Genomic DNA, 27,784 nt, shown 5'->3' on the forward strand with positions numbered 1-27,784 from the left:
AACTTCAATTTTCTTCTCAACTTTAACCATAATATTTCGTAAAAACTAATTTGAAGGGTGCAAACTACATTAATCACTTAAAAATAGGCATCCTATTAATTTATTTATACCTTAGATTTCTTTTTACAAGTTTTCGATTTTAATTTTTAGCCAATTGAGTTTCTTAAAATGAGCTATTTCTTCGACACATTTATCTTGCTTGTTTTTAAAATTGCCAAAAACATCTTACTTATTTACTAACTTGTGATTACTTTCTCTTCTCTCTCTTTGCAGAATTTAAAAAATCAAATCATGACGACGAACGTGTGGGTGGAGCAGGTAAGTGATGGTGCTAAAGTTGCACTTTAAGTATTTTAGTTGCTAAAGTTTAAGCTAAAAGCTGCTACTGAGTGCAACAAAGTTGTCTAATGTCCACAAATACACTTTAATACATACACAATATATAAATACAAGTAGGTTGTTACGTATCTACGTAACTGCACTTCCACCATAGAGTTTAAGCATTTCGAAGCACTTTAGCTCAATAGTTGGCTGGCTACACACGAGTGTCTTTCCTGTGCTTGCCATGCATTCGCGCGGAAGATACAAAACATATTTACTCTACTATTCGACGAAATTCGTTGCTAAATCGCACAATTCGCTTGCAATGCACGTACTTTTAGCAACGGCTGCGAACATTAAATGCATTTTGGCGCATTGTATTGAGAGTCGCCGGTCGGTCAGATGCAAGCGTCGGCGAAATTTTTATATTTTACCAGGATACTCCCCTTGTTGGCGCGACTGCAATTGATGTTGCCACAGCTTTGCCAAAAATTTATTGACATATTTATATTCAAAGTGGTTATTTGTATTGCAGTGATGGTGGTGCCCAGTGATCGCCTGCATTGAGTGATAAAGTAATTGAATCCAATACAGAGATGCTTTAAAAGAGTCTAAAGGCCACTGAGTATATAATGGATTTGGTGCAGCATTTGCCGATAGAGAGTGTGGGCGATGAAGTTGAAACGTTCACTCTCAGGCACATGAAAGCAGAAAACCGACTTCAATACTTAAATAAAAATTTAGAAGTACCGTTAATTTTTTCATGATCCAATAATCGGATCTAAACCAGATTAGTATGGGATCACCACTATCTTACCGATGCAAAAAGAATTATCGAAGTAAAAAAAAATATGTATTCCGACGAACTGATAACCTCCTCCTATTGGAAGTCGGTTAAAACACAATTGGCCCTCCTAAAGCTATTGTAAATATAAATATGTATTCATCTATAAAGGAATTTTAAATCTCAACAGTTTTTCGTAAATTCAATCGAATTTTCCGCTATATGTAGTTAAAGAGAAGTCCTTAATAGTTTTGAATCAACAGAATGTGACTAGATTATTTTCAATATTTTCTTCGTTCGGTAATTATAATTTGTAGGAAGAATTCCGATTGTTTTTTAAATTGAACGCCCCTTCCCCACCACAAATTTGAATTTCGGAGAAATACTTGTCAAGATGAGTATTCCTCAAAATACCATTTTTTTTAAACGTACCTCTAAGGCGTCTCTATATCATAATGAATAAATAAAAAACCAAATCGATTAAGCGGTGACTGTCTATCCGTCCGTCCGTCCAGCCGTATGTGCGTCTATGCACACGATAGCTCGAGTAAAAATTTAGATATCTTAACGAAACTTGGTATGTGTACTTCTTTCAGCGTAGGACGGATGGCATTGGAAATGGGCAAAATCGGACAATAACCACGCCTACCTCTCAGATAACGGTACGTAAAGGCGAAAAATAAGAGAATTATAAATTTTTGGAAAATGGGCCTAGCCACGGCCACTTCTGATTACATGTGTATATCTTGGTAATCGCTCCACCAATTTTTCACAAACTTGGAACAGCTGTTGGGCTTGACAAAGCATAGCAAGCGGCTAAGAATTTTTAAAATCAGACAATTACCACGCCGATATCCCAAATAACGGTAATTTAGGGAAATACGATATATTCGATAAATCAGTAAATACTGAAGCTAATTTATTCAAAATTTATGTTTGCAATAATTCTTTAGCAAAAAAATACGTTTGTAATGTAGCTGTTAGACGTGGGAAGTGCAAGTCCTTTTCAAAATACTCTATATCTACATATATATTACATACACGTATTTTTCATATTTTTTTCAACATATTTATAATTTTATACAAATTCGCCTAAAGACGTGTCACACGGCAACACTTGATAAGATGCAATTACTTCACGAAAGCGATTTGCGTAATTTCAGTTGCAGCTACACCTTGCAATTTTTATTTCCGAAAGTGATTTCTGAAAATCTGCAAAAAGGACTTTCTGGCTGTTCACACGGCAAAGTAACTTTCGAATTCACATTGTGACAGCAAAATGAGTAGAAAAAGCGCTTGAGTTGGCAAGTTAAACCGCACCTTAAGACAATTTTAAAAAAATGGGCGTGGCACCGCCGGGTGCGGCTTTTGTTATAAAATGTATTTAATCTAACAGAACTTTATATATTATAACTCGATAAGGTTTAAGTCTTGCCATAGCTTGCATTCGCTGAACTGTGGATAACCGTTTTCCAATTCTCTCACACGATCTTCTTCTGATAAGCCGTTTTTTTTTCCTAATTCAGGTAAAGAGCCTTATCCTTAAGCAGGTGCGAAATGATGTATTTTAATGATTAGCTCACCCCATTAGTTTAAGCAGAAGGAATCTATTCATTGATTTTTGGAGGATAATTATAAGTTTTTGGTATATTTAATTTTAATATAATTTTTTATCTCGAAAATGTCGGATTTTCAACAAATTTGTTCAACATTATTTTTTGAGCAGGAACTTCCAACGCAAACAAAACTGTCAAATAAAAAGCCAGTACTATGAAATTTAAACCTCATAATGGTAGATCTATTGTCTAACGATCTGCATTGTAACTTTTTAATACATTCCAACAATTGCTGTACAGAAATTGCTGCAACGCGTACCGATTTTGAGTGAACAATGCTTTAGGCCACTTCTCCTCTCACGGACTCATATGTTAGACCATTTTTTCTTGAGAGCTGTAAATTGATTTAAGAAATTTTGATAAAAGAAAATTTCTTTTCCATTTCGTGTGCGTCATTTGATTGAAGATGCTTGTCTACTTCACCAAAACTGGTATAAGTATATTTTAATATTTTTCCTCGCTGCTGATTTAAAAAAAGGCGCTGATTGTCTATTAAAAGCGTCCCTTTAGCATTTGCCCAGGTTCCAATTAGCGCTGAGAGCACCATTATCATACGCTTTTTGTAAGGTCCTAATATTACTTATATGCTGTCATTATTCGTCAAACCACTTGGACTTATCGATTAATATTTTTGTGTTGTGTTGGAGCACTTGGAAATTCCGATAAGATTTTGAATGAAGAATCTCTTTAGTATATCATACTTTATGCGTAGAGCATTTCCTAACATTCTTAGTGATTGCAGCTACGACACCGTGGGTTGTACGGAGGGCTGATTTCGGCTGCGTGTTCACCAATATCCCGTTAGCATGGCTGTTAACCTGACTCTATCTTGACCACTTTAAAAGTTCCCCTGTTTGCGGTCGTTGCTGGTTTGTAGATATGTACTATAACAGCCGCAATGTTTAAATTTTTTCGACACAAATTTCTTATTAAACAACAAGTTTATCCATCACTACGCAACATTTTGCTGGAAATTTTACCTGCCTCTCGTAGACCCGATTTATATTTAAACTCTTATAATTCCATATTTCATATTTACAGGGACATCCGTTATTTATTAAATCATTTTTGGCTATCAAAATTTTGCGAAGCCACTTCCAGAATAAATTCCACTGCGGTATCGCTGCTACCATTACTCACACCAGCCAATGATGACAGTAGCGTCATTGCCGGGAGTATATTAGTAAATTTTCTTGTAAATTTAGTATTACATATTTCAAAAACACAAATCATCTCGATGTACTTCTGTAATCACAAATTAATGAAAATTTGTTAGCTAGCGGCTGGTAATTAATTTTTAAAAACTAATAATATGAAATGAGTGAAAGAAAATATCAGCTAGAAAAAAATTTATTTTGTTGCATCTAAAAGTATGCTACCGCAAAGAGATTTGATGGCCATTTTCAATTTGAGTAACCTTTTAGGCGCATGGCGATTTACGGAAAATGTTTACTTTGCGCGCAAGAAATAAACGAGCCGCTAAGTGGTAGATTGAAGCATGGTCGTGCTCATAAATATGCACGCGGTCATCAAAATGGGCTCAATTCGCATTTTCCATGTCGGCTAATGTTGCACTAAGCCAACAAATGTCGCCAAAGCCAATGGATTGTATGAGTTAGTGGCGCCGCAAGATGAGTTCATACAAATATACAAATACACGTACAACCCAATTTGCCATAGAGCGAGGACGAGTTCGAATCGACGTCGTTCTGGTGAAGTCGTTTGGGTGAACTCGAAACTAAGACGTTTTTTCTATACAAACTACGACGTCGTTTTTCTTCATCGAATCGAAGTCGTTACAACGACGGTTTGGTGAAGTCGTTTGTGTGAACTCTAAACGACGTCTTATCGAATTAATTTTTTCCATGCAGAATGTGTACTATATAGTAAAATATTTTACACTAAAATTTAATGAGCTTAAAAGTTCTTTATATTTCTTCTTCTAATTCAGATTGAAAAGTTTGACATTTTTAGGAATGCTTGCTGATTTGTTTTTTATTTTTTAATATTGCACTTAATTTGAAATTGGATTTGTATGGTTTTTGTTAAAGGCTTTGAGCATCGTTTTGCAGTTCGCTAGTACTATATCGGTTTTGCGGCCCGCCGGCGAACTGTACTTTTCATCCGACGGTAAGTTTGTCGGCGAGTGGTTGGCAAACGTCGCCGGCGAACAAATTGTTCACCATTACGAGTTGAAAACGACGACGTTACGAAGTCGTTTGGCAAATTGGGAAGCTATTTGCTGTTTGTATGTATATATAAAAAATGGAGCATACTTCGCGGCGAAGTTGCATAATTTATGCAGCTTATACAGTAAATTGCTGCTATTGGCCCACAAAAAATAGCGAATTGACAAAAATGTATAGTGAAATCATACAAATGGATAGAAGAGAATAAGAAACAGCTAAAATTGGGAAGGGCAGTGCCCGATGTTGAATAGCTAAAAGCTGACGCACTTTAAAAGTCAATGATTTAATGGCTAACTCGCCTAAGCGCGACTAGCAGCGGCAACAACTGACACAACTTCTACATACATATGTACATATATGCCACCACCATTGGGCGTATCCGTTTTGTGGTGGAAACGGACTATAGACTCTGGCCAATATTGCTGCTATTGCAGTAGTTTTTGTTGTCTGTGTGGCGTCAGCGTCAAATAGCAAACCAACAACGCAAATATTTTGCTGTTGCATGCAAATCAATTTTTTCACTCCACTAACGGCAGTGGAACTAAGTTCTGCCAACGCATACCACAACAGCTACGAATTGCGAAAGAAAATAAGCCGCTATTAAAAAATTGTTGAGGTAAAGTTGCAGCTTGCTGTTCTTGTTTTGAATGTGTTTGCATAAAATATCGCTAAATTCTCTTAAATGTCACTTCGAGTATCAATAAACTACTATATATCAAAATATTCTTCCCCGTCTGCTTTTTACTACTTTGTCGGCAGAACTTTTATTCTGCGCTTTTGCCGCCTGTTTGGGAATCCTACCGCATAAGTTGAATTTTCATTGATGCAGAAGAGGACTAATTAAAAAGCCACAGATAATTGTTGAAAGAAGTAACAATACTTGCCTATTTTTAGGTAAAAGTCGAATCTTATACGTCATAAGAAGAGGAGAGTGTACCCCAGAGACCGACCGAGTATGAATTTTAAAGACGAAAAAATAACAGTTTTATTTTTTATAATAATATATTGGCGCTTTTACAATATGTTAATGTTTAGTAGAGCTTCTTCTCCAATTTGTGGCGTGCGCCTTGACGCTGTCACACAAAGGGCGGGGACCTTCAGTTTTACATCGACTCCGAATAGCGATTGTATTTTTATGAGAAGCTGTTTTTCAGGACAGAAAGACGCTCGGCGGATTTTCATTGCCTGCTGAGGGGCGACCGCTATTCGAAAAAAAAAGTTTTTCCCAGGCTCATAGAATCAAGACATGCGTATCCGTATGTGTTTTTTTGACATATTTGACTGGTTTCACGCACAGTAAACAGTAAATCAATCATTGAGAATATGCTTTTTTCAAAATTAATACATGAAGTAAAATGCATGTTTTAAAGTTTTCTGCCATTAGTCCTTAGGTAACGACTGGTGTAAAAGTGTCCGACAATTTTTGTTCACATGTACTCTATCTCGACTTCTCGTTCGCACACTCTGGGCAACCCATGTGCGAGATGCTGGAACCAATCCTAGTGGAGCCTTGGGTCACGGCAAAAAGAGAGGGAGCTTCTGTGGGCCCACTCCTACTTATTCAGTTTAAGGGCTCACTGATGACTGCAGTGTATGTTCACCAGTAGGTGCGGCTGCAAGCGGGCGTTTGTCTTGGGGCAAGAGGCTCGCTATATAGACCCGTATACGGTTTCGAATCCACCCCCGTCTCAGCAGAGAGACAAAGTCGTTGATGAGATCCCCCTTTTTATGCCGATCACGGACCCTTACTGGGGAAGGTGCCTGTGCTCGGTTGGTTGATATCCTCGTAAAGACAAAAGCTGATGGGGCAAGGCAAAAATGTGTGGGTTCTTGCGACGTCTAGTGCAGCTGCCATGTAAAGGAGCGAAAATGCGGGGTTAGATTTTTGTTGGGAGAGAGACTCCGTTGCCGAGTACTGTCTTTAACGCCGGTAGACGAACGTCTCGCCACAACCCGCCTCAAAGCAAGATTCTTAAACATCTCGCTCATCTGCGCCCATACCACGATAGAAGAGAAAAACGAGCGCTTGGAGCGCATATACGAACGCTGCGCCCCACAGTATCAAACAATATCATGCTTGTCGACCTCAATGCCAAGGTAGGCAAGAAAGGGTTCTTTGGAACTACCGTCGGACAAAACGCCCGCAAAGAACTGAGACTGATTTGATTCGCCGGCGCACAGTGGTATGAGAGTGGCAGAAAGTCTTTATTTCTAAATGTGTGTAAATATCCAAATGTGTGGTTGACTCGATTCTAAATATGTCTAAGGAATTTTTCCTGAGAAAAACTGCTCTAGCAGTTATCAAAGGACACAGGAAGTCGGTGTTGTATGAATAGACGGATTTTACGGGATCAGAAATGGTAGTGGAGAGATCGATAATAACTGGATTTGTCCTCATTTCCAATATTAAGCTCAATAGCATGCAAGGGTGCCTCTAAATCAGGTTCTCATAATTTTTCCTAGTCCTTACAGAGTTAAGGACATTTCTGTTGTATTATGCATTTTTAGTGTTTCTCTGGAGAGTATAAGTGCCTTGCGGTGCCGTGCGGTGGAGGGTGATTGGTACAAAAACACTTTGTGGACTTTAAACTAATAGCAAAACTTATTTTAGCTGCATCCTCCTGCATTTATGTTATTGATATTCCATAGACTGAACGCTTCACAATGGCAGATCCCTATAAAAGTTGCAGGAAAAGACCGCAAACGTAACTCGATTTTGCTGAAATTCGTTTTTTGAAATATATTCACTAAGGAAAGGAAAGGTATGAAAAGTGGGGAAAATTAGCTAACGGCCTCGTCCACTGCACAAAAGGTTGGATGTGGTAAATAATATCGGATTTCAATGAAATTAGGTTTGTAATTTTAATGAAATCCGATAACATATACCATATGCGGCCCCTAGTGTAATGAGCGTGGCAGTCCGCTAAATTTTACCATTATTCATATTTATTTATTTCTAGGCAAAATCGGAGCGCATTTATTACTATTTCCTACTACTTCCACTGTGCGGTGCTCGAAACATGGTAGTGTGCAGTACTACGTTCAAGCATTCATAGATCGATCAAGCTACGTGGCTGTCTCCAAATCGAAAAACGCGAAACCAAATCGATCATGTTGTCATAAATGGAAGGCACGCTTTCAGTGGTTTGGACGAACGTACACTTCGAGGCCCAAACATCGGCTCGGAGCAGTATCTTGTTGCAGCCAAGATACGCACCCACCTTTTTGCTACAAAAAATGTGCGCCCGATAATGCAAGGAAAGCTTAACGTCGAAAAATTGCAATCACAACATTTGGTCAAGTTATGCGCCACTCGACTCTCACTCTTGCTCTCTGAGACCAATCTTGAAACATGCGAGCAGTGGAACCACATTTCCTGTTCATTAAGTACCGCCGCCGAAAAAGCAGTCGTATTTTAGCGAACCCAAAAGAACAACTGGTACTATGAGAAGAAGCTGTTAAGAAGAGTTAGTTTCAAGACCAGAGCGACCTCTTTTAAGAACAACAATGGCGACCTGATATATGTCCAGAACGTACTTAAATTATGGGGGAAAACTTTTCCACTGTACTGAATGGTAGCAGCTCTGAAATCTGTATAGAAGATGAATTGGAGCCCCAGTCGATGATGACGGTGTCGCTGTTCCACCGTCGTATGAATTAGTGATTACCGTCAACGATCTGATTTAGCCTTATCATTATGGCTTTTTACCTGGCAAATCCACCGTAGTCCAAGTATTACAATACGCCAAATATTGGAAAAGACCGCCGACATTCACCATCTATTTGTCGACGTTAAAGCCGGCTTCGACAGCACTAAAAGAAGTTGCCTATACACCGCGATGTCTGAATCTGGCATCCCTGCGAAACTGGGATCGATGCATCGATTTACATAGGATTTTACAGATAACGTTTCACTACAAAATTTATTATTAGCAAAATTTTAGAAAATTTTAAATACATTACTCCAACCGAGCTAATTTTGTTTTTAACGGAACTTCTTTTAGCCATTTACAATTTTTGGTTAAAGTCACTTCTCTTTTTTGTACAATTCAAAAACTGGAACGACGGTTCAATGTACTAGCGACGTCAGTTTTTAAAAAACATCTACTATTTATACATCGAGTGTAAAATTTTCAATGCATCGAAGCAAAATACCAACATTTTGGATGCTTCGATATTTTTCCGACATCCCTATTACTTGGGAACCAGCATTAACACATATAACAGCTGTAAAAATATTCAACGCGGGTCGCTCTGTTGATAACAGAGGAAGAGAACGGCCTCCTCTGCTTTGGAAAGACCAGGTGAAGAAGGATTTGGCTTCAATTCCAATTGTCGTCAGTTGGCACAGAAGAGAAACGACTGGCGTGCTGCTTTGAACTGGACCAGAATTGCTTAGGCGGTGACAGCGCCAATAAAAAAGAAGAAATATATTTCAAACTTTCTAAGTATGTACACAACAAATTTGTTTGTGGAGGTATTCCTTTCCCTATTAGTAATATATCGTCACTAGGTACCAATTAAGACGATCGAGTGTAAAAAAAACTTCGGCGAAGAAATATGCGAAAACGTAGATTTATGCCTGGCCAAGGACTGTTACTTTAGCATCATTCCACAAAAATTCTTTGGGGCATTTGTATACTGTTACACCCACAAACACACTTGACCGCAGAAATAAGTTTGCGCGTCTTTCTTCGCTCTCAAATAAGTTAACGCGTCTTTCTTGGCCGAAGTTTTTATTGCCGTCCTTTTCGCGGTCAACTTTTGAGCTCGCGTCGCGTATAGGAAATACGGGGTTTCCAAATGTCTCGACTCTTATACCATCTAACGGATTTTTTTACTTTTTATATTCCATTGTTATCGGGTTGTGAGCTAGATTTGTAGTCTCGAGTCTCTTGCTCATCTGGGCTCATGTACATGCAGTAGAGTTAAATAAAATCTATAAATTTTTTTCGCATTTTACTATTTAATAATCTGATAAGAGCACAATCCCAACGGAGAATTATAAACGACGGTTTCCAAATAGACTAAACAAACCAAAATTTCCATTTTTACCAAGCTCAACACAAATAAGTTTTGGTTAGTATTTCTATTTCAACGAGACCGACTTGGATAAGTAAATAAATCAAATTAGTATTCAAGGATGTTTAGCTGGTTGTTTTTATTATACAACGTATCTGCATACAATAGGACAAGCGTTGGGAAATTGAATGCTCAGCAGCAGAGAACACTGTGGCACACTTAAAATAAATGCTACAAATTGTAGCTGAAATTAAGTGAAACAAATTGAAGTTAATTTAAATGAAATGGAATGAAATGAATTGAATCGAGTTTAACGTGAAGCGTAAGTTGAGCAAATGCCGGGGCAAGTGTGATGTGAAGTAATCCGTGTTGAACAACAGTTATGAACTTAATTTTTCCATTGTTTAGTAATTTGAATGCAACAAGTTTAACTTTAATACCACTACAATATTTTTGTATGTAGCAGTGGTAGGTAGCAGCAGTAAGTGAATACGAAAAAATATGAGGACATATATTGGAAATAAAACTGTGCAACAGAAGTACGAAAGTCACTGAACTGTAGCAAAAATAACTAAGTGGAAAATTTAAATGTGTGGCGAAAAAATTTGCAAAAAAAAAGTACATACTTAAAAACATTTGTGTGAAAAATAAAAGTACAGATGTATGTGCATACCTATCGTCAGCTGAAATGCAAATAGACGTGACTATTTAATAGTTTTATTTTGTAATTCGATGAAATCCATCATATACCTAAATCTAAAAGTGAATTTTGAATTTTTTATTAGTTATGACTTTTCAGCATTTCCGCGATGATGTTTGTTACCCCTTTTTGCATTTCAGGTGACGATATGTATGTATGTATGTGTATGGAGCACAATTCACCAAGTGTTTCAGGAAAAAATTTCATGTAAGCGATTTCGTTCAAACTGTACTACATTGTTGCTATCGTTACTAGTGACTAATGTGTAAAAGGATTTTTTGATACCGCGTTTTTTTTGTGCTTGGTAGTATACTTTTGTAGCATTTCCGCTGAAAATGTACCGAGACAGAAATTAATTTTCTCTCTTACGTCAAGACTTTAAAATGACTCTTGAAATAAAAAAAGTAAATTTAAAAAAAAAAATTGGAAAAAGAGAATATTCTGTAAGACTGAAAGAGAATTAAATGTTTTAGTACACAAGGGCGAAAGGGTAGAAATTGTCCTTTTTACTTTATTAGTTTTTACTTTATTAGTTTGATTAAGCGATTTTGGCCGAGTTCAACAAAGCACGCCAGTCGTTTCTTTTCTGTGCCAACTGACGCCAATTGGAAATGCCAAGTGAAGCCAAGTCCTTCTCCACCTGATCTTTCCATCGCAGTGGGGGCCTCCCTCTTCCTCTGCTACTACAAGCGGGTTCCGAGTTGAATATTTTCAGAGTTCGAGCGGCGGTGTCTATTCGAACGACATGACCAAGCCAGCGGAGTCCTGACTTTTTAAAGTATTTAACTAATTTACTGCATTTCGCAACCATCTGCATCAATTCGGGAACTGCCTTGACTACTTTTTCAATCGTATTGTGCAGTAAATGGTTGGCACAGTGAATTTTTTGGTCTTCGCGAAAAGCTGCAACCATATTGGATCCACGGTCTGTCACAATGATGGGCTTGTCTTCGTCGAGGTCACATCCAAATATTTTTAAAATTTCACTTATTTTCAGCCGAATATTTGACCCTTGAAGTTAATGAAGTAGTTTGGCTTAAAACGCAAAAGGACTAAGCTGACTAAGGGCCGTTTTCTGGAGAAAATATAAAGTGAGCTTAAAGGTACATGTTACTTGAGAAAACGGCCCTTAAAAAAAAGAAACAACTGTATATAACACGAAGTAAAGTGTTTTTATTTTATTGCAAGACAAATAAGACCTTCTCAAGAAATTATCTATCCATATGTGACTGGTAATAGAATACCCGAATGTTTTATATTTTCTAATTTCATTTTTAATTACCACAAAGTGGGTTTCATATAGCAACGCAATATTTCGCGATATTCTTGTAGGATGGAGTAGTAATTTATTAATGTCCCTACTTTAATTAAGAATTTAGCAAATTCTTTTAATCCGGAATCTTCAACTATTTTAAATGAGCGGCAATTTTTTACTGCCCGTTTCGTTAGCAGGGTAACACTCTCCTGTTTCGTTTCCACGCTGACATCTATTTTTTTTTTTTTTTTTTTTTTTTTTTATTATTTATTATTGTTAACGAATCTTAGACAATTTACAGAAACGTCTTATTATTGCAACTAGTATATAAATAATGATACTAACAAGCAATTTTAATTTAATAATTTTAGTTTACAAGAAAAAGCATTTTATATTTTAAATACATGCTCAAAAGACATATAAGTAAAAATAAATTTCTGCTACTCGCTTTGCATAAGGTCTGCTACTGTTGTGCGCTTTAGCCGTCTTTGCGTAGGATTCAGCCGAAGTAAGCTGGACGCTGCTACGTTGACGTGACCTACTAATCGCTGTTTGTGAGCTATGGCGAATTGTTTCGTCATTTCAGTGACAGTTGGCATGCCAAGATCACGATGTAGATCGCTGTTTCTTACGTAGAATGGCGCATTTACTATGCCTCGAAGCACTTTATTTTGCAGACGTTGGATGGAAGTAATGCAGTTCACACTAGCACATCCCCAGAATTGTATGCCGTAAGTCCAGACTGGCCTTAGAATTTGTTTGTATACGAGAATTTTGTTGTGAATTGTCAACCTTGAGCGCCTACCAATGAGGTAATATAGTTTGTTAAATTTCAGATCAAGCTCATCTCGTTTTTTCTTGACGTGAGCTTTCCAGCGCAATTTGGCGTCGAGTGTAATACCCAGGTATCTGGCTTCGTCGAAGTATGGGATTATTGACCCGTCAATAAAAATTGGTTTATGTGATGTTTTTTTTAAAGAGAACACTATGTGCGCTGATTTGCTTTTATTTAGGTTAATCCTCCATTTCTTAGCCCACGAGGTAACTTGGTTAACAGCTTCTTGTAGCTTGGTCGTAGCATTTTCGATAGTGTTATCGACTGCAAGTAGCGCAGTATCATCTGCAAATGTTGCGGTTACATACTGATTGGCCGATGGTAGGTCGCATGTGTACAGGAGATATAGTAGAGGTCCCAAGATGCTCCCCTGTGGTACGCCAGCGCTTATCTTCTTTAGAGATGAAAAGGCATTTTCGTATTTTACCCAAAAGTACCTGTCATTGAGATATGACGAAAGCATCTTGCAGTAATGTATTGGTAGCATGGACTTAAGCTTTTGAAGTAGCCCTACGTGCCAAACCTTATCGAATGCTTGCGATACATCAAGGAAAACTGCGGAACACACTTTCTTCTCGTCCATAGCCTTTTCAATAGTGCTTACAACTCTGTGTATTTGGTCAATCGTTGAGTGATTTTTCCTGAAACCGAATTGGTGAACGGGAATCAATTTCTTGTTCTCAATAATTGGCATTAGCCGAGCTAAAAGCAGCTTTTCGAATAGCTTCGACATTGCTGGTAGTAGGGATATAGGCCTATATGAGGACACTTCGTTGGTTGGTTTGCCAGGCTTGGGTACCATAGTAACTTGCGCGAATTTCCAATATATAGGTACATGCTTCAAGCTAAAGCACTTATTTAGCAAGCTGGTCAAATAAACTATGCATTTTGTTGGTAATTTGCGAAGAACTTCAGCCGTTATTAAGTCAAATCCAGGAGCCTTTTTTAATTTCATTTTGTTAATCTGTATGCCAACTTCTTCCGGTGTAAATGGACTAAAATGGATATCGCATTCAGACCAGCATCCAGTTGCTTCTATTTCATTCAAGCCATCATTAGGGCTAAAGGTCTTTTCAAGATGCTCAGCAAACAGTGTCGCTTTTTGCTCACATGTTTTGGTCCACTGCCTTTCATTGATTTTAACGGGAGCAATGTGTTGCATTGGTCTATTGAAATTTTTAGCCGCCTTCCACAAGGAGTATTCCGTGCTTTTATCAGCCGTGAGACCAATCAGGAACCGATTAAATGCGTCGTTTTTAAATGTCTTGATAGCTGTGTGTAGCTGTTTAGTTGCTAAGTTCAGTTTCGATTTAATTTCTGGAGATCTGGTTTGCTGCCAGCATCTATTTGAGCAACATTTTTAGCTTAGAATATTTGATGTGCTGCCGGTAAACTTATAAATGCTCAAGCACTTTCTGCAAGCAACATAATCGCGCGCACTTCTTCTCCATTACAATTTTTAATTTTTGCGAATATCTCCCAAACGTGGCTACATCCTCTTTTTTCATTAAATATATATTCCCCACTGATAAGCCTTTCTTTAATATCAGTGGCTGGTGGTGCTGCAGGTTCCGAATTCTATGATACAAATTTTGCAACTATTATCCTAAGAAATTTTTTACAATATATTTGAATATACTTAGGCACATTTTCTTCAAAACTTTCCATATTTTTGTTTTGCTCGAATAGAATTACAAAACTATCGCAAACATAGTTTGAATTGAGCATGGTGGAATTATACAAGGTGTTGTACGTAGTGACAGCTCATGTCGACGGCTCCCTTACAAAAGGTTGTAATATGGAAGAACGAGAGAAACGGGAAGAAAAGAAGCACGCTTTGCGAAGTAGTACGAAATTTGGTACTCTTTCATATCAAATTTTGCATATAAATAGTAACAAACGGTATATTATGATAAGCTAAATTTGCGAAAGTAGTATATATTACGTAGCACTTATGCAATAAATCGTAATTTAGTTTATTAAACACAATGTCCTATAATTATAGTCAAACTTCCAAAACCGCTTGGGGGTCTAATTTTTACCCGAAAATACTATAAGATGATTGATATAACTTACAAAAATTTCGCCATCAAAAAATTAGTGGTGACCCCGAGTCGTTACAACATGACGGAGTCGACAAAAGGGCGCATCGACGGATGGGGAAAATATTTCATCGAACAAAATGCCAACTAAAGATGTGGAGCTTGTATCGCAATGCAAGCTGCGACCGTTCTGAACTGAGATGCCAAACAAATGGTTTCTACAAATTGAGGCCACCTTTCAGTCGTACAAGACCACATCTTATGTCCGGAAATATAATCTGGTCCTCTCAGCAATTAGCAGCGATGCTTTAAAGGAAGCTGCGGATGTTTTAAAAGCCGTACCAGCTCAAGACCGATATATTAACCTCAAAAGTCAACTACTGTCACGTTTTACTGATTAAGCCGACCCACATAGGGTATTTGGCTGATTTTAGGCCTTTGGAGAATACACAAAGCCAATGTTTTTTGTCGAATTAATGATTTTAATTTTTAATTTAATTTTGTCAACGAATAAGAATAAAGTAAATGTCAAAGAATTGTTCAGTGATTGCAAATCAGTTTTGGAATAGGGAATGAGGTAGTTTAGTTTTTTTAAAGGCGGTAAAATGTAGTTTTTTCAAGAGGGAAACACCGATTTTGCTAAGGGAGCCAAGATGGCAGATTAGAGCGAGAACGCTGTCAATATCCAACACCTTGTATTATTCTACCATGGAATTGAGTAAATGTTTTCATCCATGGTGTAATAATAACCATGATACAAAAAAGAAGGTAGTTTCAATAAACAACTTTTGACGGATAATACAATTTTTTGAAGTTTCATAAATTGTCAGTATTATCAACGGCCTTGCCACTTTGATAATATTAAAACAATACATCGGAGTATTTTCTTTCCCATATTTTTACCAATGTGAGAATATTTCAAATCAAAACTCACAATCAGTACTTGATATTTTTTTACTTACGTGGTTTGCCCCTCTTTTATTAAAAATATATAAAATGTAAACTGTTACATTGTATTTATTCTTTTTATTTTATAATAAAAACCATTAGTGCATTATGTTGTTATTTTTTTCTTATTTTGATATACAATTTTCGTTTCTTTAATCTTGCGATTTAAAAATCGAATTCTAAAGAATGTTCTTCCCAAATAAAATCTTTTTATAATATTTTGGTCCAAATTTACTTTTAAATTTCTCATCAGATTTTGCAAACATTTTGGCTTTGTGCTTAGCGAATCACCATTAATTTCAACAAATTTTGAATTCAAAATTTCCAATGTATGCAAAAAACTTGAATTAGGCTTGTACAGACCGCCCTCCGATAAACAGTTAACATACGTATAATTTTGATCACTTTCTTCATGCGTCCTGAAGCCTAGTTTTGTCAACCCCATTTTCGAAATTATGTAGCCGCAAAATTTTCAAGTCCATCATATTCCACATCTTTGAGTGGACTGATGAAATCTTCTGCTTCATGCTCTTCTGCGAGCTACTTAAAAAAATTAGAAATCAAATAAAAACGAAAGGGTAAGGAGTTTACCTCGAGTTCTTCTTCTGCGGATATTTCAATATCGTTAAGTGGTTTGAAAACATTTTCACTGAGCAACTCCTCTTCAAATTTTAACATTACTTCACTTGAAGACTCTACATTTGTTTCCGTGCTCAAAATAGTTTCGTTTCGCCCTAATAAAGTTCATGCATACATTTTAGAATCTTTATGACAACAACAATAATTTCTTTAAGTGGTTAAAAAATTACCTAGAAGTTATGATCGAAATCTGTACTTGAATTCGAGAGGTGACGGATGGTCATGCATCCCTCCTTTCATATATGTTTAATAACTTCACTAAACTTCACTCATTTTCATACATTTTTGTTTACTTTTACAAAAAAAAAAAAATATTATCTCTGGTGATCAGGTAGCATGAATTTTATGAAATGTCATAATTTTATTAAAAGTCAAATGGTTAGCAACAACAACGAATGTCATTAAATGGAACTACCTTCTTTTTTGTATCATGATAATAACAAGGTGTTGTCAGTAACTTAACCTCACTTTTTTGGCAGGTCTATTCCGGTTACGCATTTTAAAGTACTAGAAAAAGTACTAATTATTTACTACCTTTAATTCGTTGGTGCATACTATTTCAAATTAAATGTAGAAAAATGTATAATTACAGGCTTATAAGCCTGAATATATGTCTGTATCGGCAGCTCCACAAGGCTTGGACATATATTGTAACTTTAAAAAAATAAAAGCCGTAAAATAAGGCAATTTCCTATAAGACTGTAAATGATTTTCTAAATAGATTAAAACACATAAATATCGATAATATAAGCGAATTCCTAATTTAACCATGCAGCCACTCTATTCTAGTGTATCAGTAGTTCATTTGGCTCAATATTATGACAATGCAGCAAAAGTTATTTAATATAAAAAAGCGCCTTTCCATACGATTTTTGTGTACGTTTTTTCCCATTGATAACCACGATATCTTTTATTTTTCTACTTTTTGAGGACAAAAATTATACAAATCCAGCAATTTTAAATATTAATATTGTTCTGAAAACACCAAGTTCTTTGAAAATCGCGATAAAACGAATTACTAAAATGGAGTATTTCAGATACTATTTCCCAACGAATAGTAGTATAAAAATTGAGATCGGCAGCACTGAAAATAAGCATGCCGATCTTGTCAAAATCACAACAAACACATTGCTACTGACAACACCTTGTTATTATTCCACCATGGTTTTCATCTATTATTCAAATTTTTTTTTTGTTTGATTGGAGAAACATTAAAACTCAATGCTACTCGTCAGTTAAGAAATTCAAATTGTAAAGCTTTTTCCATGATAAAAACATAACAAGGTAAAACCATTGAGAGGCAGTCTGACGTTTGCCAACAATATAATTTTAAAATCAAAACTCAAACTCACACACACATTCTCATTTTCAATCTCAAACAACAACAATTGTGAACAATTTAATTTTTTTATTTTCAATTTTATATGATTTTAAAATGTTGGCAAACGTCAGAAAAAAATCATGGCCGACGAATTGAGAGAATGAATTTACCTTGTAATGTTTTTATCATGGCTTTTTCTACTTGAAATGGAATTTGAGTTGTAAGGTACTCAGTTTAATTGTAAATTTGAATGCTTTCATGCAGCCCTCTAATACATACATACGTATATTACTTTTCATATCAATTCAAGTCTATTACATGCGCCCATATATCACGGTACCCTGGAAACAATTTCAACCCTCAAGTTGCTTCCGTTCTCCGATTCCTGTTGCTACTATTTCGGGGGTGTTCATTTTCCAAAAAAAAGATAGCAAAATCCGTCGGGAGCTTTTTTCTATGGTCACTTTTACTAATTCAAATATTACACAGGCCATCAAAAATTTGAAAAAATATTTTTTCCTAAAATGTTAAAGCTGTTTTCGATAGCCGTTTTTTTTCTGATTACGAATCTGTATGTATAAAGTTTCCATCAGCTTTAGATTTTGAGAAAAACGTGATCAAAATATCAAAAAATCGCGTTTTTTGAAATATTTGCAAAGCTCCAGCAAAAACAAATAAAAGGTGATATAACCTTCCACTTGGGCTTAAATCAAGGCTAGAACTCTCGACTACTATCCCTGAAAATACCATTCGTGCACCTTGACGTGATGGTCACTTATAGTCAGTTATTGAACAAAAAACTTCGATAAAACCCGTTTTTGCTATTCAACAAATTACTATAAGTGTCGCCTTTTTATACCCGAGCGCACTTGTGCACAAGGGCATTATAACTTTGTTCGCATAAGGGTTGTAAATGGCAAATGTATACATAAATGATCAGAATGAAAAGAAAAGTCCATCGAGCCATGTTAGTCCGTCCGAGTACACGATAACTCGAGCAAAAATTTAGATATCTGAACGTACGCGGTACTTGGGTTACCTTTTATCCAAAGTAGATTGGTAGTGAAAATGGGCGAAATTGGACTGGTACCATGCCCACTTCCCATATAACGGTATTTTCGAAAAATGCAAGAACGCCGATATTTCAGTAATTATTACGTCCAAATTGTTAAAAATGAGCATGTGACGTAAAATTTTTTTTTTATTTATATCAAAATGCATAACGTATTTAGTTACAAACATTTATACACGTTTTAGTCCAAATCGGATCACGCGAACATACATATGTCTGTACATATGTTTGAACATCCCAAATAGTTATTGCTATGGATTTTATTTGTACTAACGTATAATATTAACGTAATTAGATTTAATTCGAATACAACGAATGCTACTTAATATGCATTCAAATTTGCAAACAATAATGCATAATTAATTGAATAACAAGTACAGCTAATATCCGTTTAGAGTCAAATTATAAAGTCCTATTAAAATAACAAAAAAATTTAATCGAATATTTTTTTAACAATTAAAATAGAATGTATCTAATTAGTGATATTAACAAATATCATTTTTCCAATTGGTTGAATACTTTTATATGCATTCAAAATATGCAAAAAAAAAGACGAAACAAAAAGTCCAATATGCCATGTAAACAATTTTTTCGCCTTCCTCCTCTCGAATTGAATTTTATACAGTAATTTGGGCCTGTCAGCTTCTACATTTGTAAATTTTGACACACACAAATGTTCATACACACACAAATTCGTAGCCACGCGCCTTGCATCCTAACTAAACGTTCTAATTTATGCAATCGAACGTACAGGTGTGTGCGCAAGTGCCGTCTGGCATTTTTCCTCATTAATTTTCTGTTATCGATAATCATATCTGCGGTTTTGCTACTGCTTTTCCTTTTGTCTGTTTTACTGTTTTTATCTGTCTGCCAGCTTGTCTAATATTTATTTCAATGTTTTTTGTATTGTTCTCTCTCTTTTTTTGTTGTTGTTGCAGGAATGGAATGACTACAAACTGAAATGGAATCCGGATGATTATGGCGGTGTAGATACGTTGCACGTGCCATCCGAACACATCTGGCTGCCGGATATTGTGCTCTATAATAAGTAAGTGCAATTAATTACTAAGTTAATTGAATTTTTAAACAACTACTTGTTTTAAATTTCAAGATGTTGAGTTGCACCAAAAATGTTCTAGCTGAAAAATGTGCATAAGTATCTTGAATTTTAAACCATTTAAAACCACTTAAGATTAATAAAACTAAGCGCAATTATTTATGAGCGTATGATGCTAAATTTAGTCACTACGTTGCCAGCCAGCAAAAAAGACGCAAAGCAAAAAAAGTGGCTGAAATGTCGATTTTTGTCCGTTTACCCACCAGTTGATTTTCGAATACTTCGACAATCCTTTTTTCCAGTAAATGTTGAGAAAATTGCTGTGAAATGGATACGTTTTTGGCTTCACGTGGTCCAAAGTTATCCGGTAATATAGTACTTGAAAACTTCCGCAAGTCGCTTAATTCTCTGGTAAAATTTTCTGGAGTTTTTCCTGTCGGCCAGCGTTTCAAGCTTTTTGCACTCATTTATTACTTCATCACTCTTCGTATTGCGGCAAATATGCCCCGCTTCCTTCTTCAGTTTCCTATAGCGGTCCCATATAGCTCGCGTTGCGGCATTCTTTTTTTTTTGTTGTACGGCATTTCTTTTCAGAATTGATTGATTCCAAATTTAATTACCAAAATGATGCCCACAAGTTCAATTCGAAAAATCAACTGCTCCAGCGCGATTTGAACTGGCTACACAACGTTGTTACAGTCGGACGTCTTCTGGCCAAGCAGCTAGTCTTCAGCTTTCACTTTCTCAATTTGAGAAACTTTGACGACAGCGCAGTTAGCAGAACGTGGCGTTAAACTGTCCTGCTTTGCATCCGTTCGCTGTGACATAAATGAAATGAAATATAATTTTTACCAATTTAAATTTTCTTACTAATTTTTTGTTTGTTTTGAACTCAACAGAGCTAAAATTTCAGCATATATCAAAGTGGAGAGTGGTTTCCTCTCCAGCAGAATTTAAATAATTCCGAATCAAATCTCAGATTTTCTGTTCGCTGACTCAACTGGCTTATCTATTTTATCAAATTAATGCAAATTTAGGGCTGCTGGCTCCTTCCGGAAAAGAAATGTGGCAATAAAAGTTTTGTTAAATTAGCTTTGCTCAAGCGCCATAGTTAACGCCATTTTATGACGGTTGAATAAAATTTGTGAAACTGAGAAAATAAAATGTGCATAACAAATGGCAGGACTATTTGGAGAAATAAACATTTACATATACAGATACACGTACATTTTTACATTGCATTCGATATGTAGGCCATTTCGCGCAGTGAAAAGATACATAAAATTACGAAATTTTTCTTTTAAAGGCCTATTATTTTGAGCACTTAATCCCAGCCACCAGCACCATAATCATTTAATTAATACGCCTTTTGACGGCCAGTGACATGCTGGTCGAGTATCTTTGGTTGAACTAACTAATGAAACTGAATCGGTGAGTTCGACAATCGTGCAAGTCCGAAATCACTTATTCGTTGTTGAGATCAGAAACAGTACAGTAAAATCGTAAACATCGATGGCAAACATCGAATTTAGAACAGCTATTAGCATTGCTTCAAAAATATCAATTCATCGTTTGCATCCCTACGTAGTGCAAGTTTTGATAGGCTGCTAACAGTTTTAAGTGCACAGAACAAAGTTAAAAAGCAATTACCTATATTTTGATAGATTTTCAATATACAAATACTAGTGCACCCGGCAGACTTCGTACCGCCTAAAATGCTTCTTTTTAATTGAAACATTTTGGTGCAACATTTTCGCCAACCGTTCACGTTCACGTCTTCCATTGGCACATTTTTTTGCTCTGGCCATGGCTTTGTGGTCGTCATAAGGCATATTTTCGATTGCTGTCTAAATAATTTAACAAAATCGTTACGTCCGTGAATAAGTGAGCCAATGTTTAATTTTCTGATAGCCGGCACTGAAAGTCCAATGTCGAAGAATTCAAACTATCTTCGAAGCAAACGAACCACATCCGCAAAAGATCGCAAATTTCCGAGTGATCGACCAATTATGCCTTCTTTGCCCACCCTGGCGTTAAAGGCACAAAACACGATTTTGACATCGTGACGGGGGCTTTGCTCATACACTAGTAGTACATAGAAACGCGCCTTGGAGTCATCATCGTTCTCTTCCATCAGGGCGTGAACACATATTTATCAGGCTTGTGCTGTTAAATTTTGCTTTTATGCTGGTTATGGCAATCCGCTCTCTGATGGGGGTGAAGCTGGAGACAAGGTGTCGGAGTTGCCGCCAAACCACAAATCCACCACTAAATTTGTGCGCCGTCTTATAACAACTGTAATATTAGATGTGGCATGCCATAAATTTTTTGGTATTTTTTTTAATAGCATCCAGCAGTTGAGCAGAGGCTCCTTCCCTAAAGAGGATGTGGGCATTCTGACTTTTATTTCAGTTGATTTTAGTGTAATATACGCTTTAAAGAAAGTTTTTTACTGAAATTTATAAATCTCAGCTCAGGTTTTTATAGCTCAATGGCAATAAAGCCGCAAACTCACACGCAAAAGATGCAATCAAGCAATTTATTATATACCATACTCCTACCGCTTTCTCCTCCTTTCTATCCCATTACTCCTCTCCCATAAACAAACAGTTTTCTATTCACATTTTATTTGCAAATTTTAAAAGCATAAAGTATATTTAATGCTTCGCCAAATTCAATTATACGCACAAAAGCAAAGCAGCGCCACCAAACCAATGATGCGACGTTGAGCAGAAGGATCAACGTACGTACTATATATATGTAAATAGAGGGTTTCTCTGCTATTGCGTAGCTACACTAAGTAATATGCAAATTGAGTGTTACTAAAAAGCTGAAGCGGATTGAGAGAGTGGCGGCTTGCATGGGCGGGGGGGGGGGGGTATGGATTTTTAATGCGTTAGCCAAGCGAAATTTCCTTTCCACTGTGCAACAGAAAGCGTTGTGACGAAAATCCCTCAATTATCATATTAGAACCTAAAGTGTGGCAGCGACCACGCCCAACACAAGTTGCACACGCATTTCTATGTGCATATGTATGTATCTATGTATGTAGGTACATAAATAGTTGTTTTAAAATTACGACGTTACCCAGCAAAAAAATCCGATTACCGCAGAAATTAAAATGGTATCGAATTGGGCGAGGGGAATTACTTACGCATTCGCTTCAAGAAGACATTATTTTAATAGGGGTATATCATTGGCCGTAAGCTCTTACCCGCAGCATTACCATCGAACGATGGGAGAACGCAGATTGTCTTAAAGGATTAAAATTAATTAAAATTTTAACAAATCAGTTTTTATAACATACATAAATATGTATTCTTACATAAAAATCGGTGTGTATATACATAAATAGATATTTAATTAATCTTTAAATTGTACTTCCTCACTCATGTACTTCACTTCGTTGACTGACTTCAACTTCGCTGTAAATTAAACAAAGCAAAAGATTATTTTTATGCAATGGAAATTTCCATAACAAGTAAAGGTAGAAAAGAATTTTTGGGTATTCATTCTATTTTTTAGCTGACTACGATGAAGCATTCTACTTTGCATTCGCCCTAATGAATCAAAGCATCGAAATTAATAAAATATTGAAGAACATTCTACTATGCATTACCGGCAATGCCTAAAAGAAGCGAAAAATTTAGAAGACATTTATAAGACAATGCCTTCTGGAACACGTTGCCACTAGAAACGATTACCGATTTTTTGCTGGGTCGGCTATAAATTGTAGACGTGGTTGTGTGTTGCTGCTGTTGGCGATTCTGTGTGTTGTCTGCATTAAATTGTACTTACTTTTGTTTGCAGGCTTCGCTCGAAAATGTGAAAGAAAAATGGCGAACTGGCAAATAAACGGATAGCTGCTGCTTGAATGTGAAATGGAATGAGATCGAGTGGGCAAGGCAAACCCTCAATTTCGTTCGGCTAACAAAAAATGCTAGTATTAAATCAATTTATGCAGGACAAGCCCCGGTCATAGACTATTTGTGGCAGAGCTTTTAGCAAAGCATCTGTTTGCACACAAAATTGACAGTATAATGATAACGTAGAAAATTTAAATATTAGAGATATGTACAAATGTATGTATGTATGTATATATGTATGTACATTTAGCTGTGACGTTTTTTCTATGTTTGTATATACATACATATGTGGGACGTTCCACGCCAAACCGAACAGTATGCTGGCCAAAATTCTATACGACGGATTACATAGATTGAAGTCTTAAAACTAAATACAATTTTGGATTCTTGATCCGGCTGTAAATTTTTAAGCGAATCTAGTCGATTTTTTTGCCACCATATTGGAATTTTCCAATGTGGCTTTAGGTTTGTAATCAACGACAATTCGTATTTGGCAATCCTAAAAACATAAAAAACCCTGTCACATTTTCGGTATTAGTATTGGGTTGTTCAGACGCACAAAAGTTGTAGAACAAAATCTAATTTACAAATAGTCTAGACGTCATATTCAATTTTTCAAAAGGTCGCACTGCTTTCAATTATGGACATCAAATCGATTATTTTAAGAGCTTATTCTTCGCAATACGTTCCATAAAATTTTGGCCATCGTATTGTTCCGTTTCACGTGGAACGTCCCATATATACATCTTCTTTTACCTGAAATATCAGCAGCAAGTTCACCAACAAAACTCAGCTTCAAGCTTAACCTCTTTTGAAAAAAAATTTGATTAAAAAACAAACGGAAATGCGTACATTTTTTAAGACATCCTTTGCTAAGCTTAGGTACCTACGCATAGAAAAATATATTTATCGAGCACATTGTTCAATTATATATAAAGCAATTGGGATTTATCGCAGAAGCTCCGATTAACGAAAGTGATACATCTTTTTCCTTTTCCGAGCAAACTCGAACTCCGAGCGATCTTTCGATCCTACAGGAAAAATCAAAACTTTGGATGATTTTTCATTCACCATTTCATTACGGAAAATATATTTTTCCTATCTTCGCGTCGCTTTTTAACATATGGCCGAGGTTATTCAAGAAGGAATGAGCTAGCCAAAATAAGAACAGAAGTCAACAAATGCAACTGCTTAAATTATAAATCAAAATTTCCTAAATAACACTATTATTTTAGCTGAAATCCCAATTTTCCTGCGCCAAAAGTTACTTCTTGATTAGCCGCTGGACAGCATTGAGGACACAGTCTTTCACTGTCGTCTGTTTTAAAATTGCTGAAATTATTTCTCAACCGGTAGATAAAACATTATCGATCATCCTTCGAATAGAGCCATATCAAGCTATCTCTTCAAATTATCGGTTTTAATGGCATCAATAATAACGTTTCCTTAACACTATTTCTTTTTTTGAAACCCGTAAAAACGTTCCAGTGCAGGTTCGTTGTGTACTAGAATTCTATCAGTGAGTATCAACTCAGCTAACTAGTTCGTCTTCTATATTTTTACATTACGATGTCCAGCTAGGCGCCAGCACATACCAGTAGAAATACTAGTGGCATCATACCACTTCAGAGGATAGTCGTTCGATTCGTCAGTCATGAAAATCCACGGCGTTCCAACAGTCGCGCCATTTGACAGATCCGAGGTTCGAATCCTCGGACGAATTATATTTAAATTTAAATTATTCACATAAACTTACATCGATTTATTTGAAAAATCTTAACCACCTTCAAGAATATTCGAAAGTGGCGATTTCAGAACCAGAAGCGGTAGTTTTCAGGCGACGGTACAACTGCGGTTTTGTCAATTCCAAAGTAAACGTCGCTACCGCATAATTTGTTCAAAATTTTCGAAGTGGTAGCCCGCGGCTTTAGCTCATACCAATTTAGGAACTGCCACTTCTACTGACTGATTTAACTTGTCACCGCAGGTGAAATATCTGATCGCCTTACTATAATCAATAATAGAAAGTATGGTCTCTTCAATTTAGATCTGAACTAAAGCTGAATTCGAAAACGAAGCAAACAACATACTGCAAAAAATATAGAATATTTTTAAACTGAGACGCCACAGCATCTAATTGAGTGAATTCTATAACAAAACGGAGTAATTTATTTTCCATTTTTGAATAAGAAGACAAGTAAAAATGTTCGCGAATTGAATGGGTTGGACAGGGCACTCACTACTGTCTGCTCGGAATTGATCCCACAAAAACTGTGAAAAGTATTTGTTTATGTTCCGCGATGAAACTTTTCATTTGCCCTAGAGTAGTTGCGCACTGCCAACAATCATGAAAAAAATGTATAAAAAGTAGAATTTTCTAAATTTTTAAGTGCTAGTATTTAGGAATATTCTCCCATCCACTTACTAACACACTCTTTCACTCGTTTACTCACTGACCCACTCACTTGCTCACGCACCGAATCACTTGTTCGCTCATTTACTTACTCCCTCATTAATTTAATCGCTCACATAGTCACCTACTGACTCACTAATTCAATCACATTTTTTTACTCACTTACTAACTCATTCACTCATCCACTCCCTGGCAGGCTCATTCCCTCACTCCCTCACTCACCGACTGACTCATTACCTTACTGGCTGACTCACAAACATTTATATTATTAATTCGATCTCAATTTTAGTGTAATTTTGAAGCTTAATAAACACGAATATACTGCTTAAAATATTTACACTATTTTTATTTTGCTTCATCAAGCAAATTTTTTAATTTCCTAAAGCAAGTACTAAGGCATAAAACTTACACGGAAATGTGGGATTCTTCCTGTACGTAGTCGCATGTAATAATAAAAACATATGTATGTATAAACGTATGTATGTAGATACATTATGGCAATGTGTGAATAACAATAAACCATGCGGATGTAAAATATTTACGAACAAACAACAACAATGTCCATAATCATAGAAGTTAAACCAATAAACGCCGCACAGAACAAAAGCGACGATATTTTTTCGATGAATAAATTTTACAATGGGAAAAGTAAAAATTCGATAGCATTAACAATAAGATGTGAATTTGTGCAATAAATATTAAATTTCGCTCTATGAATTGATACACATAAACACACACACATACGAGGATGAGCCACATAAGCCTACAAAAGCGCTAGCACGCTGCACATCACAATAATGTCAACAAGACAAACAACAGAAATGCTGCATTGAAAATCCACAAAAGTACTAAATATTAGTCTATACAAAAATATGTAGATACGTACATATGTATTTATGCAGTTATTCAATGAATATTTTTGAAATCATACATCATAAGCTGCGTGCGTGCGTGCATTTGTGTCGCGGCAATCAAAAATGTAAGCGGCAAGCAAATTGCCAAAGTATTTAATGCGCTACACGCCCGGCAAAACATTAGCGGAAGCCTACAAAAAACACTTGTACAAAAATACTACATAAATATTTACTGGCATTTGAGAGGCAAGTCTGTATATTTTATGTACATTCAGGATACAGTACATTTTGGATATGGATTTATGCCTCTGCAAGTTTGTGTTTTGTGTTGCAACTATTATGTTGCATATTCCGCGAATTTGACTGCTCTGCATGGCATTTTGACGCCGCTTAACGCTCAGTTTCCGCAAGTGTGGCATACATTTTGCGAAGCTAAATATTTATTGATACAAAAATATAATTTTTTGCATGCAAACAAATGCTTATAACGCCATACGCGCGTGCCAATGTGCAAACGTTCTCATGGAAAATGAAAATATGAGCACAAAAACATGCAGAAAAAAGTATGTAAATACTTACTGACGTTAAACAAAGGTTATGAACAATAAAAAGTAGTTGATTGAATAAAATTAATAAAATAGATTATTTTTAGCAAACGGATTATTGGGTGTGATGAAAATAAAAAGTATTAAGCCCCGAATAAAATTTACATATATTGTTTAATAGAACGTATCTTTGTATAAGCAAAACAACGTATGTTTTGCAAAATTCTGTATTGAAAAATTGGAAAACCGTTAGGTAAAGTAAATTTTGTAAAGCAAAATTTTAGCAATACATCTCTTTTCATTAT

General features: G+C 36.1%; 1 protein-coding gene across 5 annotated transcripts in view; it reads left to right on the plus strand.

Moving 5' to 3' along the window:
- Nucleotides 1-279: 279 nt before the first annotated feature.
- LOC118744737 (acetylcholine receptor subunit alpha-like 1) overlaps nt 280-27,784 on the plus strand; it is a 220,179-nt gene continuing 192,674 nt past the window's right edge. For all 5 annotated transcript variants that reach the window (XM_036478022.1, XM_036478034.1, XM_036478053.1 and 2 more), the window contains exons 1-2: nt 280-318; nt 19,683-19,792. In XM_036478022.1, coding sequence (XP_036333915.1) covers nt 292-318; nt 19,683-19,792 — 137 coding nt within the window. In that variant the 5' untranslated portion in view covers nt 280-291. The remainder of the gene's footprint in view (nt 319-19,682; nt 19,793-27,784) is intronic.

The sequence above is a fragment of the Rhagoletis pomonella genome, unplaced genomic scaffold (assembly GCF_013731165.1).
Source record: "Rhagoletis pomonella isolate Grant_MI unplaced genomic scaffold, Rhpom_1.0 Rhpom_scaffold_00001, whole genome shotgun sequence".
NCBI lineage: Eukaryota > Metazoa > Arthropoda > Insecta > Diptera > Tephritidae > Rhagoletis > Rhagoletis pomonella.